The sequence below is a fragment of the Manacus candei genome, unplaced genomic scaffold, assembly GCF_025592945.1.
Source record: "Manacus candei isolate 608988 ecotype Guabito, Panama unplaced genomic scaffold, ASM2559294v1 h1tg000005l, whole genome shotgun sequence".
Taxonomy (NCBI): domain Eukaryota; kingdom Metazoa; phylum Chordata; class Aves; order Passeriformes; family Pipridae; genus Manacus; species Manacus candei.
The window spans coordinates 22,398,757-22,414,884 of record NW_026138053.1 but is presented as its reverse complement, the minus strand read 5'-3'; the positions used below and the strand labels follow the sequence as shown (position 1 = coordinate 22,414,884).

At 54.8% G+C, this 16,128-nt stretch overlaps 2 protein-coding genes across 2 annotated transcripts; one reads left to right on the top strand and one right to left on the bottom strand.

The window, feature by feature from the left end:
- Window positions 1-274: 274 nt before the first annotated feature.
- MYOC (myocilin) lies at window positions 275-3,345 on the bottom strand. The gene is made up of 3 exons (XM_051806666.1): window positions 2,710-3,345; window positions 2,085-2,204; window positions 275-1,996 (listed from the first exon to the last, which is right to left on the bottom strand). Exons 1-3 carry the CDS (start codon window positions 3,194-3,196, stop codon window positions 1,218-1,220), a joined length of 1,386 nt encoding a protein of 461 aa, XP_051662626.1. The 5' UTR covers window positions 3,197-3,345; the 3' UTR covers window positions 275-1,217.
- A 269-nt stretch (window positions 3,346-3,614) lies between these two features.
- On the top strand, window positions 3,615-14,748 carry VAMP4 (vesicle associated membrane protein 4). Its single transcript, XM_051807324.1, has 7 exons — window positions 3,615-3,960; window positions 5,255-5,301; window positions 5,620-5,670; window positions 12,126-12,226; window positions 12,738-12,817; window positions 13,004-13,055; window positions 14,072-14,748. Exons 1-7 carry the CDS (start codon window positions 3,895-3,897, stop codon window positions 14,098-14,100), a joined length of 426 nt encoding a protein of 141 aa, XP_051663284.1. The 5' UTR covers window positions 3,615-3,894; the 3' UTR covers window positions 14,101-14,748.
- Window positions 14,749-16,128: the final 1,380 nt, after the last annotated feature.

The window sequence follows — 16,128 nt, the reverse complement described above, 5'->3', positions numbered from 1 at the left end:
CCAAGTTCTTCATTATGTTGTATATGTAAATACACAGTGCTACACTTAAGACAACGATGTGTTAGGAGGACAGCAGTGGGGTGAAGCGCATTGCTGACAATTCCTGTAGGTGACCATCTGAAAAGTGTCCCACTGTGTTCTCTGTCCTTTCTTTTTCCAACATGTGGTGGATTTCTGTCAGAAGCTGCTTCTCAAACGTGGCATTTTCCTACCCAAGGCTTTACTGTTTCCCCCTGGGAAAAGAGGCTTGGAAAGATAAGGTGCAAGGCAGCAGTGGTGCTGGGCAGTGTTTATTGGGCCAGGACCCTACAGAGCCCTTGGGGGACGTGGTTGTTGCTGCCCTGAATGCCAGGGCGGGGGGAAAGAAAAAGCCTCCTAGAAAATTTCTACAATAAATAGATAAAGCAGCATGGTTTGGACTGCTGTGGGCAGAGCTGCTGGCCCAGCACGGCCTGCAAAGCCGAAGCACGTGGCCGGGAGGGGCTGGGTGCACCAAGAGGCCACCCGGCTGCAGGATGCTCTGCCAGCACTCCTCACCCCTGCTCTCTTGGCTGCTTTCTCTTCCCCAATAAAACAAGGCTTGTGCAATGAGTGTCTGTATTCCCTGCTGCTTCTGATCCTGCTGGATGATTTTTGGAGGTGGCTGAGCTCCACGATGGCCCTGGGCACTGGTGGTGTGGCATGCAGTGGGTTTGTGGGCTCTCTGCACGGGAGCTCTGCAGGGCTGGAGCCTGGAGACAGGATTCCCGACCTTGCAAGAGGGGATCGCTGCTCTCAACCAGGGAAAGTGTGTATTTTTAGGCTGACCCTCCTGGACAGCCCCTACCACACACCCTGCCCAGCCCTCACCCTGCCTTGGCCCTCCCTGCTCCAAATTTGGGGTGGCCAGGCTGGGTGCTCCCAGAGGACGCTGGAGCAGCTCAGGGCTGGGTGCTGCAGTGACCCAACTGAAACCCACCGAGGCTGGGGAGCAGTTCTGACTCCCCCAGGCTCTGGAGAAGCACTTCATTTCTCTCTGCTGCGCTTGAGTGCAGGGGGGTGTTGCTGGAGGTGCCAGCAGAGACACAGGCGGCCCCTCCCTCACCCGGGGCTGTCCAAGGCCGGTGCTCCCGGCCGTGCCGTGCCGGGGGGGGAGCTGGGGAGCAAAGCAAGATGCCAAGGCACACACGGGGGGGTCACAGGGGCTGAGCCGGTGCATTCCCGGCCCCGGCTCACGCCTAGGAGAGGCGCACGGGGTAGGTGACCATGTTGAAGCTGTCCCAGGCAAAGAGCTGCCGCTCGGAGGGGTTGTAGTCCAGCATGCTGAGGTAGCGGAAGCGGTTCTCGAAGGGAATGCTCAGGGCCCGGCTGGCGCCCGTGGCCGTGTCGTAGGCGAAGTTGATGGTGGCATTGGGGGCCGAGTAGCTGCTGACGGTGTAGAGGGTGCCGCAGATGAGGAAGGAGTTGGCCACCCCTCGCTTGCGGATATTGGTCTCCCAGGTCCGGCGGATCTCCAGCGTCTCGGGGTCCAGCTTGGAGAGGACGATGGCCCCCCGGGCGCTCTCGGTGCTGTAGATCACCCAGAGCCCCGTCTCATCCACCGCCAGGTCGATGTCGGTGTAGCCGCCCCAGGCGTAGGGGTACTGCCCGTGGTAGCCGGCGCCGGGGATCTCCCTCTCGGCCGTCACGGTCTCTCCCCGCAGGTCGTAGCGGGCCACGGAGCGGGAATGGCGGGGCTGGAAGAAGAGCCCGCCGCGGTAGACGACGGCCCCCGTGCTCTCCAGGGGCCGCGGCAGGATGTGCACCTTGGCGGGGTAGCCCCGGGCCAGCTGCTCGGCCTCCTCGTACTGGAAGAGCTGCCGCACCTCGGTGCCCACCGCGTCCACGCGCCACGTGGTGTCCCGCGTGAAGGGGGGCACGGGCTCGGGATCCTTCATCCACACGCCGTACTTCCCGGCGATGGAGTCCGCCCGGCCGAACACCACGGGCTCTCCCACCCACACGAGCTCTCCGCAGCCTGCTCAGGACAGGACGGGAGACAGGGGGGTCACCGCGGGCCCCTCGGCGGGGCCGGGCGGTACCCGGAGCCCGGGGGTGGGGGGTACCTGAGTCCGCGCCCCCTGGGCGGCCGAGCGCCGTCTCCTCCAGCAGCCGGGACACGGGAACCTCCGTCCGCTCCGACTGCAGCTCCTGGAAGGTGAGAGGCTGCGGATCCCAGCGGGGCGCTGCGGTTTGATCAGCACAGTGTGAGCAGGGGCTGGGCCAGCTCCCGGCACTGCCCTGCCTGCCCCCGCCGCCCTCGGGGCTCCCAGCCCGACCGCTGCGTCCCGCAATGCCGGCGTCTCCTCGGTCAGGAGCCTGGTGCCCCATCCCACTGCAGCAGGGCACATCTGTTGCCCCCCCTCCCCTCCAAGAGTATGGTTTAATTTTCCTTCGGGGAAATTCCTAAACCTCCCTAGACTAGCGCCCCGCGTCCCCGCTCTGCTCCAGGGCAGGTGATGGGATGAGGAAGGCTCTGGCTGACAGCGCTGCTTTAGTGAGGGGAAGGGGGTGTGGTACGATGGCTGCGACCCCCCGGTAGAGCTGAGCCCACCAGGGTCCCCAGGAGTGGGGAGCAGCAGTGGGTGCCCCACATGGGGGGCTGCAAAGGGACTTGCCCAGCGTCCGTGGGGAGGCTCTGGAGCAGAGACAGTGGCACGGCCGCCCGGGGGTCCCGGCCCCGGCACTTACCCTTGCCGGGGGCGCGCAGGGTGTCACGGCCGGGCCCGTCCCTGCCGGGGGGGCAGCGGGCGGCCCGTAGCCGGGTGATCTCCTGGGTGCTGCTCTCCAGCCGCCTGCCCAGCTCCTCTTTCTCCCGCTCCAGCCGCCCCTTCTCCTCCTCCAGCCGGGCTTTGGCCCGCAGCAGCTCCCCGTACGCAGTCTCCAGCCGGGCGGCCGCGACCATTTGCTGGGGCTCCCGAGCCCCCCCGGGCCCCGAGCCCCCCATTGCCCGCTCCCGGCTCTCCAGCCGGCTCAGGCGGGCGGCGAGCGCGGCCAGCTCTGCCCGCAGCTCGGGCACGCCGCCGGCAGCCTCAGGGCAGGCGGCCTCGACGGGGCTGGCCACCGTGAAGGAGTAGGTGCAGTGCCCGGCGCCGTCGGGGGCGCGGTGCAGGAACGCGGTGTCGGCGCGGCCGCGCAGGGCCAGGGACCCCCAGATCAGCATCCACAACCCCAGCATGGCCCCGCCACTCTGCGCTCGCCGGGCACCGCCGCCCGCATTTATAGGGGAGAGGGTCGGGGCGGCGGGGGGCGGGCGAGCAGGAACCTTCCAGATGCCTGCGGCGGCACCGGCACTGCCCCCGCCGCCTACCCGGGGCGGCTGGCCGGGCTCGGCGGCCGCGGGGCCGTGTGCCAGGGGTGACGGCGGGGGCGAGGCGGGCGGACCTGCCCCCGCCGTGGGCGGGGAGGATCCGCCGGGCCCGGATCCGAAGCCCGCGGGGGCCGCGCGGGGATGGGAACGGGAACGGGGCCGAAAGAGCCGGGCACGGCCCCGCCCCCTTCGCTCACAGCCCCGCCCCCTCCCGGCGCGGCCCCGCCCCGTCCCAGCAAGCTCCGCCCCGGAGCGCGGGCCCGCCCCCTCTGCAGACCCCGCCTCTTTCCCTCGCCCCGCCCATACATCAGTAGCTCGGCGCTCGGCGCGGCGGGCGGAGCGTCGAGTTGGTCGATGTGACAGTGGACCCTCCGCCGCACCGGCCATTTCCCGCCGGCCCGGCCCGGAGCCGAGCGCGGTCACCGCTCCGCTCCTGTTTTGTCTTGTCTTGTCCTGTCCTGTCCTGTTTGCTTCCCTCCTGTCCCTTCCTTTCCATCCTCCGGGCCCGCCGGTGCGGGTGACCCGGCCGCTCCTCGCTGCCTCCTCCAAGCATCCCCAGCCCGGCCATGCCGCCCAAATTCAAGCGGCACCTGAACGACGACGAGGTGACGGGCTCGGTGAAGAGCGAGCGGGTGAGTGCCGCGACCGGGCGGGTGCTGCCCGCGGGGTGCCCCGGTGCGGGTCCCTGGGCCGGGGTCCCTGTGCTGCCGCAGCCCTTCGGGGCCCGGAACGCTGTGGCAGCAGCGTTCGGTCAGTGAGGGGCTGTGCGAGCATCACAGCCGACTTGCGGGTTGTAAAATCAGCCACTTCAGGGGGAAAGGCTGCCCTGAGAACCTGTTGTAGTTCCTTTGCTCCATGTCTATGGCTGTGAGACCCCGCTGTGCTCCGGTCTCCTGCCGCTCTGCAGGGCTTGGCATGGGCATGTCCTGGCTCTTGTGTCTCGCAGCTGGCCAGGGAACTCGTGTGAAGTCGCCCTGTGCTTTACAGCTGAGTTCTTCCCCTGGTGCCAAGGTCCTCTGACGTTTCAGGCAGTGGATACGGGTCACAGTGGTGCAGTTGCCTGTGTTAGACAAAGCGGGTTTAACGTGATGTGTTTGTCCTGGGGTCACACTGTGCTAAAACTCAGTTTAGACCGTGGTCTTAAGTGCTGCTGCAGCTCACAACAGCTGTCAGTGAGATGAGGATCCCAAGTTCCAAGAGCACTTTGCTCATCCTTGCGGGAAGCAACGGCTGGAACTATTGTGTGGTCTCACGGGTTGCTTAAGTTGATTGAGGAACTGTGGCAAGGATGGAAATGTAGGGGAGCTTTGAAATAAGATCATCAGGCTTGCTGGTGGGGGCCTGAATTTGTGCACAGGGGAAGCAGCAGCTGTTGGTACCTCAAGGACCACTGCTGTGTCCCTGGGCCCATGCCTTCAGTGTGGCATTTCCCCCTATTGACTATTTTTGACCCTGAGCAGATGTTTCAGGGAGCCCTGAGCTCAGTTTGTAAACCCTGTGCTGCCCTGATAGGAGAAACAAGTTCTAGTAAACATCTTTTTCCGAAACTGTCAGGCTTCAGTGGGATTGCTCTTAAAAATCAGCCTTTGGACCATCTAGTGGGATCAGCAAATCTGAGCAGAGCAGAGCTGTCAGACCACTCTGCTTCCCTGCCCAGGGAGCCCAGTGTGTTTCCTTGTGCTTACACCTGCTCCTATCAGATGGCTGGAGAAACCATGTCCTCCAAAGCCAGCGTGGATCTGACTTCCCGCATGGATGGGATGGTGCAAGGTGGCTGTGGGCGACACTGATGTGTTTGCTGGCAGGGCTGGGGACTGTCCCTTGAGCAGAGAGGGCCTTCCTGCAGGCAGAGGCTGCTGATTGCATCCTAAGAGCTGGAAATGTGTGTGACGTGGTGGTTGCTTATTGTTTTTAATGTGTTTGCAGAGGAACCTGTTGGAGGAAGACTCAGATGAAGAGGAGGACTTTTTCTTGTGAGTTCCTGAATGGCTGCTGTAGGGAATGCAATGTCCTGCCTGCCTGCAGCTCTGGGACTGGGAATCAAAACCTTTGATTCCTTTGGGATGATCTCCCAGAGCCTTGGCATTGAGTATGAATTAAGTCTTAATAGGTGTGACCTTTTGTAAGGTGGGGTGTCCCACCTATCCTCAGACGTGGGAGGGACTCATGGGAGCTATGAAAACAATCCTTCATCCACAAGGCGTTGGTTCTCTCTTGTGTATCTTTTGAGTCTCCTTTAAAAACATGTTTTCATTGTATCCTCCATCCTGACTGATCTTTTCTGCCTGCAGGAGGGGGCCTTCTGGACCCAGGTTTGGACCCAGGAATGACAAGATCAGGCAGTAAGTTGTTGTTCCTCAGTGTCACATAGATAATAATTTATTCTAGTGCTGTGAGCCCCTGCTGCTGTCTTACCAAAATATTTCTGTGTAGTTCTTAGCAGGAACATTCCTTGCACCTGCTTTCTTCTAATTGTTATGTCCTACCCTATGTGCCCACAGCTGAAGGAAATCTGAGATTTGATGCAAGGTGTCAAGAAGTTGAGCGCTGACAGAGACAAAGGGAAAAGATTATATCACAGTAGTTTAGTGGAGTTTCTGAAGCCCTTGCTGGGTTGTGGTGGTGAGCTGTTCCATGCTTTTGTGAGGCTCTTTTTCTAGAGCCCTGAACTTTAGCCTTCACTAGCACAACTTTTTATTGTTTTGTGGCTTTTTTCCTTCATCCTGTAACATGCTCCTCAACATTTCAGGAAAGCAGTTGGGCAGGAACACACCAGCACTGTGTTTTTTGGGCAGCAGCTGGTCCTCTGGTCTCTTCCCCAGATAAAAACCTGATAGAGGTGACCTGGAGATGAGCAGTGACTCAGTGGAGTCAAGGCAGCTGGAAAACAGGAAACCATTACAGGAGGAGGATTAGGGCAAGAAGGAAGGAGTGAACACTCTGGATTCTCCTCCCACGGAGTCATTTCATGGATGATGCTTGTTCAGGGCTCCAGGTTTCCCTGCCTTTTCCTATGAGGGATGTGGTGATGGTACTTAATTAAAAGTGGGAGGATACTCTCAGCCCCCTGGTTTGTGTTGCCCTGTTTCCTTCGCTGGTCTCTCTGGAGCCAGAACAGAGCTCTGTGTGGGGCCTTATGACTGGGCTTTTCAGACTAGGTCTTGTTTGCAGCCTGAATGTGGCTCTTCGTGAGGGATGTTTTCCATGCCAGGAAGATGCCAGTGCAGCTCTGGGATGACTCACTGCCGATGTCAGCATCAGGCAGTGCCTGTCTGTGTGCCTGCTCGCCACGTTACCTGCAGGGGCAAAGGGCACTCGAGATACATGACAGGCAGGGGGAAGGTCACTGTGCCCTGAGTTTTCAGGGGTCTGTCTTCCCTCCAGCGTGTGAGGAGGCTGTTGGTAGAGGTGAAGTGATCCTTGGAATAAGCCAGAGTGGATAAAGCCTGCCTTCTAGGGCACAGCCAGGCTGACTGGGAGTAAATGAAGTAGAGAGGGTATAATGTCTGCCCCTTCATCTTCCTCTGCTGGACAGGAACTGCAGTATCTTCTGCCTTCCCTGTGTGGTGGGGAAAAACAGGAGCTCTTCTCTTCCCACAACCTTGGCCTGGCAGGCAGGAGTGTGGGCTTAGGTAGAGGATGGCACTGCACCTGTGGAGGGGAAGAAAAATGAAAGAGGTGTTCAGCCAGGAACTGGTGGGTCCAGAGGTGTGATGTGACTCATGCCCAACACCCCGGAGATTTGCCTGCTGCCAGAGATTGCTTGGATAGTGGACTTGGAATGAAATATGTCCCTTGGGGTAGCAAGTGGCTACATCTATCCAGTATCTAGAACATCTGTTATAGAACAGTGTTTATTTTCTGCTCTCATCAACGCTGACTGCTTTGTTTAATAAGCACTTGTGCCATGCACTCATCACTTCTCGTCATGGAGCTCATTATTACGTTTCTGATCTTGTGCCGATGAATCGATGCCTGGTCTCTTAGTGAGCCAGTTTGCTCTGGTTTCAACAGAGAAAGGGTTGGGCAGCTGCTGAAAAACTAAAAGCAAAAGGCATTTTAAGGAGGAATTTGAGCATTTGGAGAGCTGAGGCATAGCTGGGCAAAGCTAGAGAGGCTGTAGCTGTACAGGGCTGGAGGATCGAGGTGTGAAGACAGGCATAAAAGGAAACTGGATGGAGGACTGGGGAGAGGAAAAAGTGATGGGAGCAAAGGTGTGGAACATGTTGAATGTGAGGGTCAAGGCTGGAAATTTTTTCTAGTTGTCCTTGGCAGTAAAGGGTCTTGAGTCAGGGTGGAGTTTGGTGGCAGAGACCCTCGAGGCTGGCTCAGCTGTGGGGAACACTGCAAACTTCCGAGGGGAAAGTGGTGAATTACAGTCGGCAACAGTGGCAGGAGGAAGTGTCAGTCCCCTCCATGCTGTGTTTCCTCCTGATGTGTCTGGAAACTGCTTGGTTAGGGTGGACTCTCCTCTGGTAACTGAGAGGCCACATGGGGTCCCTTGGGCTCCCTCTGAGACCTCCCATCCCCGGGGTGGGCCGGAACTGAAAGGCAGCTTCTAATAGGCTTTTATCCTTTTCCCCAAAGTTACCAAGAACAGGTTAGGGAAAGCTGAACTCCTTTCTTTGCCTTTCCTGAATATGTGTGTGTGAGAACTCTTAGTGCCTTTTCAGGGGAAAGTGGGGTGTTCATCTTCCACCTGCATTTCTTTTATTTAGAACAATAGCATCTAATCACAGGCCATCTTTTCAAAAGCACCACTAAAATCACCCCCTTTTCTGCACTGCTTGACTTGTTTCATTGCTGATGTTTGTGCTCTCTGGAGACTGTGCTGTTGGATTCAGGTTCCTGCTGGTGCTGAGGCTCAGCACACTGCTGAGGTATCCCAGGAGCCAGGCCTTGGTCCCTGTGATTCCCTCGTTGTTCTGCTGGGGGTGACCAGCATCCCTGGCCCCAGGGCTCGGCTTTGGTGGCTCTGTCTTTCTGCAGGCCCTGAGGAAGGGGAGAGTTTGAGGAATGGTTTGAAGGCAAGAGTTGACAGCAGCTTCCCAGGGCCTGGCTGTTCATGGGAGGTGGCTGGTTGTGCAGTGGGCCCCAGCCACAGTGCAGGCTTTCATCTGGAGGTGATACCGAGACCATGTTTACGGGAATCATTGTTGGAAATAATCCTTTCCATGACTGAAAGGCTTCAGGGAAGCACAGACTGCTGTTTTCCTCACAGCTGGGACGAAGCAGCAACTTAAAGCCAGGGATTTGTGGAATAGTTGTGCTGATAGATACAGTGTTGCTGAGCTGTGGCTCAGGCAGTTCTGTGCAGTGCTGGCCTCCTGCCTTTGTACCTTCCATCTGCCCTGGCTCTCCATCCTGTTCCCTCTTCCCTGGTTTACTGCCACAACGAGGGGCGTCTGGGAGTCATTTGCACCAAAACACACAGCACTATTAATATGGCTGGGGTGGAAAACAGAAGTGTGTCATGCTGGCTGTAAACAGCCAGCCTGGAGACAAGCAGCAGCCTTGGGCAGCACATCCTGTGGCGTGTGTGCATGGCCTGTCCATGGCATCTGGAGAATGCAGTAGCACTGTTGTCAGCCCAACACCCTGACCAGCCCAGGGAGTTTTCAGTACCTAACCAGTATGGCCAAAATGGAAAGGCATATTCCTCCCACTCTGGTACAGCAAAGCACAAGAAAAGAGGAGTCTAAACCAAGCTGAGCACTGTTGGGTCTCCTGTTGCTCTTACAGTGTATGCTTGCTGTCCTTGTTAAAAGCATCATGTTTGCAGTTACTAGTAAGAAGGAGGGTCGTGGGAGACATTTTATGCTTTTGTCTTTCTCCCTTTCCTGGCAGGTATTTATTCTATTTTATTTCTCTTTGAAATCTGCCTGGAGTGAAGCACATGAAGTGTATGTGTCAAAAGCCAGTAGCTCCCCGACAGGAAATACGTTTTGAATTAGAGGATTCATTCCCTCCTGCCAAATAAAGCAAGAAAATATTTTCTTCTTGATTCTTCTTGAGTTTCCAGCCTCAAGCATGCCAAACTAGTGGGAATTTTTGAATTTGTTCTGAAACTGCTGGGCTCATGCATAGGCTGGGCATCTTTCAGCTCCCTCCTGTTTTTTGTTTTGTTGTTTTTTTCCCAGGGTTCTCTTTTACATCAGATGCCAAAAGGTATTAATTGGGCTGCTCAAATGCATCTGTGTTCCATGGAAGGTCAAGACCTCAAGATTTGTGGGAGTTTATAAGCCTTGATTTCTCTGTGCCTCCATTCTCCACTTGTGAAATGTTTTGTTCTCTTGGGGACAGTTAACAGCCAGCCTAGGGTTTGGGAAGGTAGCAAAGGCTCTTGGTGTTTTGCCAGCAACTCAAGTGAGAAGGGAGGGGATGCTGAGGTGCAGCTTGGGCAGTAAGAGTCTGTGTTCCCTAGGTCTCTCCCAAATGCTGGTATGCACCACAGCAGCTTGAAGTCAGGTACCTGCCTGCTTTGCCTCCAACACTTTGAGGTGTCCCAGGACTACAGCAGCATCTCTCCAGGCTCTGACCTGTACTGGCAAGGATACAGGTGGTGTTGCATTGCTCTGCACATTCCTGGATGCACCATGACCTTGTGTGCTCCCACTTGTTAGTTGTACCAGGATAACTTGGTTACAAATCTGTTGTAGGAGGAAATCTCTACTTTCAAGCCAGTAAATGATTTTAGAAACGTTTACATACTGCAAATGTAGACTTCTGCCTGTGAAGCCGATGCTTAAGGCGTCAGAGGTTTTGCCAAGTTGGCTCATCTGGGGTAGCAGATGTTTCTGCTTTTCCTCTCTCACCCCAAGCTGGAGCTGTGTTGCTGGCGACTCCGAGCTGGGACTTGTGCCGAGGTAAGGAAACCCCTTTGCAGAACATGCCTCCTCCTCAGCTGCTGTCCCAAGGATGGGCCAGGGGGCTGCGTGGGGTGGACCCTTTGCTCCACAGGGCACTGCCACGTGTTTCCCAGACAGCATCAGGCTGTGTCCTCAGCGCCACCTCCCGTGTTTTCCCAACGGTGGCAGCTGTTCCACTCACCTCATACCTTGTAAAACAAATAGTGGCTCAGAACAGGCTCCTGGGCAGGTTCCTCCTGAGAGGTGTTTAGGGATTATCCATGCCTTTCCCCTCCAGATAAGGAACTCCATCACTGTGGAAGGTGGGAGCTGCTGCCGCACGGTGTAGGTGGGTTCAAGAGAGATGCTGCTCCCACGGACTCTGAGATGCAGCACAGGGAAGGCAGGTTCCTTTTTGGTGCTGTCCTAAAAGCAAATTTTTATGTCTGCTGCTGGAGTCCAGCATGTGCCATATGAAGCCTGTTGACTCAGAAACTGGCTTCAGAGGGGTTGCCTGGGCCACAGTGCACACCTGAAACGCTAAGATGGGAAACCCCATCATATTCAAAAATCTGGAGCTCTTCCTAGAGCTTTCTGGGGAGAAAACAGCCTTTTAATGATTTTTCTTGCCTGCTTTTGGAACAGTAGATAAATGTGAGCAAGGCATGTGCTTTTCCATTGTGACCACTACTGCTTGTTGCAGCTGCTCCTCGTCGGCACAAGTGTGTGCTCAGTAAGAGGCAGGCAGCTGGGAGGGAGGCAGGAGAAATGGGTCAGTGTGAACCTCTAATTAATTAATTAGAAGCATGGGGTCTAGGACAGAGCTCTGTTCCTGGTTCTGCAGTGCCCCATTGACTGGCCTTGAGCCAGTTGCTCCCAGTCTGTCTTGGCCACAGTTTCCCAGGCCATGGGGGAGGATCTGCTGTTCCTGTCATTCCAAGTGCTCTGAGCTTAGGGTAAGGTGGAAAGCTGCTGAAGTGGCCCATTTGTGCTGCATATTTAGGTACTGCTGGATGCATTTCAATATGTTTAAAGTGCTTAAATGTTTTTAATCGAGGCAACCTAAGCCATCAAACCTAAGATTGCTGCAGAGTGAGTGGCCTGGAGCTATTTCTGTTTTGTTGCCCTGTGTGTAGTGTTGCCTCCAAGATCCTGCTGTTGCCATTGACTTTTTGGGAACAGTATGTCTCAAACAATGTCTTGTATCCCCAGGGCCTCAAGGAAATTCTTATTTCTATCTCCAGGAAAATAAAAGTGTATTAGCTCCAAAATACAAACCAAAATGCAGCAGTATTTTTCCACCAGGAAAATTCTTCTCTCTTGCCAGTGTTTTTTTTTTTTTTCCTGGAGTGAATAAATACATTTTTAATAACCCTCCGGGTGTGATTTAGGCTACTGTTCACTGAAGTTACTACCCACAGAGCTGCATAACCTGTGAGAAGATGAATTATTTCTTGGTTTAGTTCATGTGAGCCATTCCTTTGCTGTCCACTTGATGCCCCTGGCAGAGTGGGTTTAATTTAGTAATTCAGTTTCCAGAGAGGGGAGTGCACCTTGATTTGATTTCACCCCAAGTTATCGAGCAAAGGTGTGGTGTGAGGTTCTATGGAATGTAGAAAGATAAGGTGTGGGTTTTATACCTTTTCCCCCCTTTGTGAGCTCTTCTGCAGCAGAGGTGCCCACCAACAGCAATTAGTGCCTTTTCATACTGTGTGTTACAGAGGGTTACCCCTTCTGCTGACTTCCCAGTGTTCTCTCTGAGCCCCTTGTGTTCCCTGGCCCTTCCTGAGATTGCTGGAGACTCACCCCGTGCCTCTGGCTTCCTCAGCATCCCATTGACCTCTCTCCACTGTTGTGCCCTTTGGTTTTTGTGGGTGAGCTCTGGGCAGCTCTGAGCTGTGATGCTCAGCCTGTGGTGCTCAGTTCTGCCCCTCTGTGCTCTGCCCCAGTGTCCAGAACCAGGTGGACGAGGTCATCGATGTCATGCAGGAGAACATCACGAAGGTGATCGAGAGAGGCGAGCGGCTGGATGACCTGCAGGATAAATCAGGTGCGATCCCAAATGCAGCTCTGCTGGCCTGTTCCCCACCTCTTTGCCTGGTTGCTGGGCCAGGTTACCTGGTTCAGTTCAGAAAGCACCTAATGACAGACCTGGACTTGTATTGCTGTCCCTTTTGGGAGTGGTGTTTCCCAGCCTTGGGCTGCAGATCAGACTTTCTGCCAACATTCTTTCCACCTTCACCTTCTGCTGCTCTGTGCAGAGGTGTTAGTTTGGGGGCATCTGTGTGCTGTGATCTAGTAGGTCCTTCAAGCAAAGGCAGATTGGTCTGTCTCCTGGCACTGTCCACTGGCTTGCAGAGCAAATTCAGTATGACTTGTCTTGTGCATGCTCTGGTGAAGGGCATCACACTGGCACCTGCTGGGGCTTTGGTGAATCACGCTGTGGTTGGGTCTTTTCCCCTAACACCGAGTTCATTACATAAAACTCAGTGGAGTTAGAAGGAGTGGGTGCTCTGACTGTGTGTGCACCACTGAATCACCTCTTTCCTTTCCTTTACTAGACAGTTTATCAGACAATGCAGCAGCTTTTAGCAAAAGAGCCAAGCACCTCCGGAGGCAGATGTGGTGGCGAGACTGTAAGGTGAGCAAGAATGGGAACAGGCAGGGGTGTCGGCTTGTGGAAGGGTGGTTACCTGCCTGCTCCTGGGAGGGGATGGAGAAGCTCTGCTTTTCAGCTGAAAAGATGCTGGAAGGCAAAAGCACCCTTTTGGGTCAAAGCAGGTGCCCCAGGCACCCTGTGTAACATGCCTGTGTGCTCCCCTTGCAGATGAAGGCGATCATAGCGATGGTGGTGGTGATTCTCCTGCTCGTGATCATTGGTGAGTAGCTCCAGATCACCCCAGCCATGTCTGGCATTGAAATATTCATGGTGCTCCATGCTGGGCCACCATGGTGCTCTTGTCCCTGGGGGAGTGCACCTGAGCCACCCCATCAGGCCCCACTCTGCCTTAAGCCATCCTAAGTGGTGCCTGTAGGCCACTCTGTGCCCCTTCCCTGCAAGGCTCAAACCGAGTCCTGCTGACTGACCAGAGAAAGCCAGCACTGCCCTGCCAACCTTGTATTGATCCAGGGTTGGCACTGACTGATGCCAAGGCTGGTGGGAGGAAATGGAAAAGTTTCAGACCAAAGCAATGTCTTCCAAAGGCATCTCCACATGTATCAGCCATCTTGCAGTGAGCCTGCTGTCTACAAACACTTTTCCCCCAAGCTGCTTAATTTTCATTAGGTAGCTGTTTTGGCTTTGCCATTGGTCCCTTCCTCTGCCCTTCCTGGAGCTCCCCAGAGCCGAGATGTCACTGGTTTTCCTACCAAACAGCTAATAATGACCAGAGTGTGTTTATTCCAGCAGAAGTAATTAATCCCTCTGCAGAATGATGTGCTCCAGGGATCCAGGCAGCCTGATCCAGGCAGCTGAGCATGGCAGCTCAGCCCTTCTGGGCCACTGGGTCTGGAGGGTTTTCCTCCCACTGAAGTGGCCGGGGGCAGCTCTGCAACTGTCCATGTTCCTTCAGCAAAGCCCTCACGGCCTGTTGTCCTTCTGACACACAGCCTGCAGCAAGAGAGAGGCAGAGCTGGCAGCAGGGTGGAGAGAGAGAGACTGATGGAAAATCCCATCTGGTTTAATTTTGGGAAGCTGGAAGGAGATGAAGGTGGCAGGATATGTTGTCTAGTGTGTGTGCAGGCAGCAGATTGCTTTAGCTTGAGGTTGGGAACACACTCCTGCTCGCAGCTGCTCAGTGTTTGTCTCTACAGAAACAGGGAGGGGGCTCCCTGGCAGGGCCGGGTGTTGCACAGGACGGTGTGTGGTGAGAGCTTGTTCCTTTGTGTTTTCCAGTACCCATAGTCCTGAAGTACCGTTCCTGACGGGGCAGCTGGAGGCTTCGCTGGAGCAGCCTCTGGGATGTCCAGACTGCTGTGTAATTTAAGTGAGATATCTGTATATAGCTTTGAAGCTGTTTTTCTCCCGGGAGCAAGGAGCAGGAGGAGGTGGCAAGAGGCCAGTTCTAACGGAGCGTTTTAGGAACTGCCAAACAGCCCTTTTCCGGTCGAGTACCTGTTCCTCCCGTCAGACTTATTTTTTATAACAGAAGATTCGGATCCCAAATCGCCTGTTTTGGGGAACTCTGGATCTCTGGTTTGGAGCTGGCTACTTGCCACTACAATCTATCTGTATATATGGTTGAGTTGTAATATTAATAATAATACTGTTCAAGAAGCTCCCTGCTGTGGAAGGCAGAGGGGACTCTGTCCTTTAATCAGAGAAAAAGAGGGGATAAATGTCTGAAGAGAAACATAGCAATATATTACAGGAAACTGGCTCTTCTGTGGAGAACTGCAAGGGTGTTGTTTCTCTTGTGTTAAAAAAAAAAAAGGAGGGAAAAAAAAGAAATTCGGTTTTACGATCCAGAAGACTTTCTGGTCCTGCCATGGGAATGCACAAGCTCAGTGTTTTCAGTATTGCTGCTTACAGCTGTGACTAAAGACATTCCAGTAAACCTATTTTTGACTGTACATGTGGAGTTTCTGCACGGCTGATAAAGTTTTGGAGGACATTCAGGGCTCTCCACGGCCGGGAGTCCCTGGGAATGGGCCATTTCTGTGTTTTCTTAACCAAAAGCAAGAAGTGTGTGTAAAGCCCAGCAATAAGCACCATTATATACAGACACAGCAGGAGAAGAGCAACTCTCCTGAAACCAGTGCACAGGCAACGAGCTTACTTCATATTCAGAGCCCTTCCCTTGATGTTGTGGTCCCAGTCCCAATGCCAGCCCATTTTGCTTCCTTGTGATCCAGTCGGATGGGGGTTGTTCTCAGACATGTGCTGGGATGCTTTGGGAGCTGTAGGGGTCCCTGTGCTGGGATAAAAAGGAGCTGAACTCCTCCATTCATGGGTGGGACTGTGGGGTTTTGGCTGTCTCCAGCCTTGGTCTCAGGTGTTGGTGGCATTTCTGTCAGCCCTTTATTTTTGGGACCCTTGTTCTTTCAAGCCCTGAGCCTGTGACTTTAGCTGAGCTAAGATCAAGCTCTCCTGGTTCTCTCTTTGCTCTTTTCTGATGAAAGAAGAGTTGTCCTGCTTAGCACATGTTTGAAATCATACTGGAGAGGGGAAATGGTGCCCCAGAGAATTCCCAGTGCTGTGTCCCAGCTCCCCTTCTGAACCTGCCCCCAGGACCTTGTACACAGTTTCCACCTGAGTCGTGGTGCTGCCCCATGCAGGGAAGGGGATTAAGAGTGAGCACAGCAGGCTGGAGGGCTAGATGTGATTACAAGCTCTGTTTGCCCAGCTGGAATATAAACAGGGCTTTTCCCCTCTGTGAGCCCTGATCTCTGCAGGTGGGAACCAGAAAGCCAAGCTGGGTTTTTCCTCCTAAAGTATAGGCTGGTTTTAAGATCATGCACCCAGTGGAAGAGACAAAAATCCTGCTTGTGCCTTTGGCTACTCTGTGAGTGCAAGGGATCAAGAACGTGGATGAAGAAGGGACTGTGTCTGTCTCCAGGGGGCTGCAGATCTTGCTGAACTGTTGAGTACCATGTCCTGCCAACTGGGGAGTGAGTTAATTCACTCTTGCTGCTGGAGAGTCCTGCCAGTGCCTCTGCCTTTCTCTCTCGGCCTTTGCTGCTGCCACTGCCACCCATATCAGGACCTTGGTGCCTCAGGAGTGTGTGAGGACTTCAGATCCCTGCTGGAACCAGGTCTGGGCAAGAGAAAGGGTTTTGAAGTTCCTTGCTGAAGGCAAAGCATGGCTTTAATACTGGGGTGAGGGTCTTGGAAAGTGGGTGCTGATGGGATGAAGTCTGGGCCAAGCCCACTCCAGGCAGCCAAGTGCAGGCAGCAGGCTCTTGCTCAGGGAAAGATGGAATTCCTTGACTCTTTGCTAGAGAGATTTTGCA

What these genes read in the sequence shown, in the direction of transcription:
- MYOC (XM_051806666.1), bottom strand. Translation starts at nt 3,196, where the DNA reads ATGCTGGGGTTGTGGATGCTGATCTGGGGGTCCCTGGCCCTGCGCGGC. An exon ending in CCTGCGCGCCCCCGGCAAGG is followed by an intron (nt 2,205 to 2,709) that starts GTAAGTGCCGGG and finishes ATCAAACCGCAG; the next exon opens with CGCCCCGCTGGGATCCGCAG. An exon ending in CCCAGGGGGCGCGGACTCAG is followed by an intron (nt 1,997 to 2,084) that starts GTACCCCCCACC and finishes TGTCCTGAGCAG; the next exon opens with GCTGCGGAGAGCTCGTGTGG.
- VAMP4 (XM_051807324.1), top strand. Translation starts at nt 3,895, where the DNA reads ATGCCGCCCAAATTCAAGCGGCACCTGAACGACGACGAGGTGACGGGC. An exon ending in GCTCGGTGAAGAGCGAGCGG is followed by an intron (nt 3,961 to 5,254) that starts GTGAGTGCCGCG and finishes ATGTGTTTGCAG; the next exon opens with AGGAACCTGTTGGAGGAAGA. An exon ending in GAAGAGGAGGACTTTTTCTT is followed by an intron (nt 5,302 to 5,619) that starts GTGAGTTCCTGA and finishes TTCTGCCTGCAG; the next exon opens with GAGGGGGCCTTCTGGACCCA.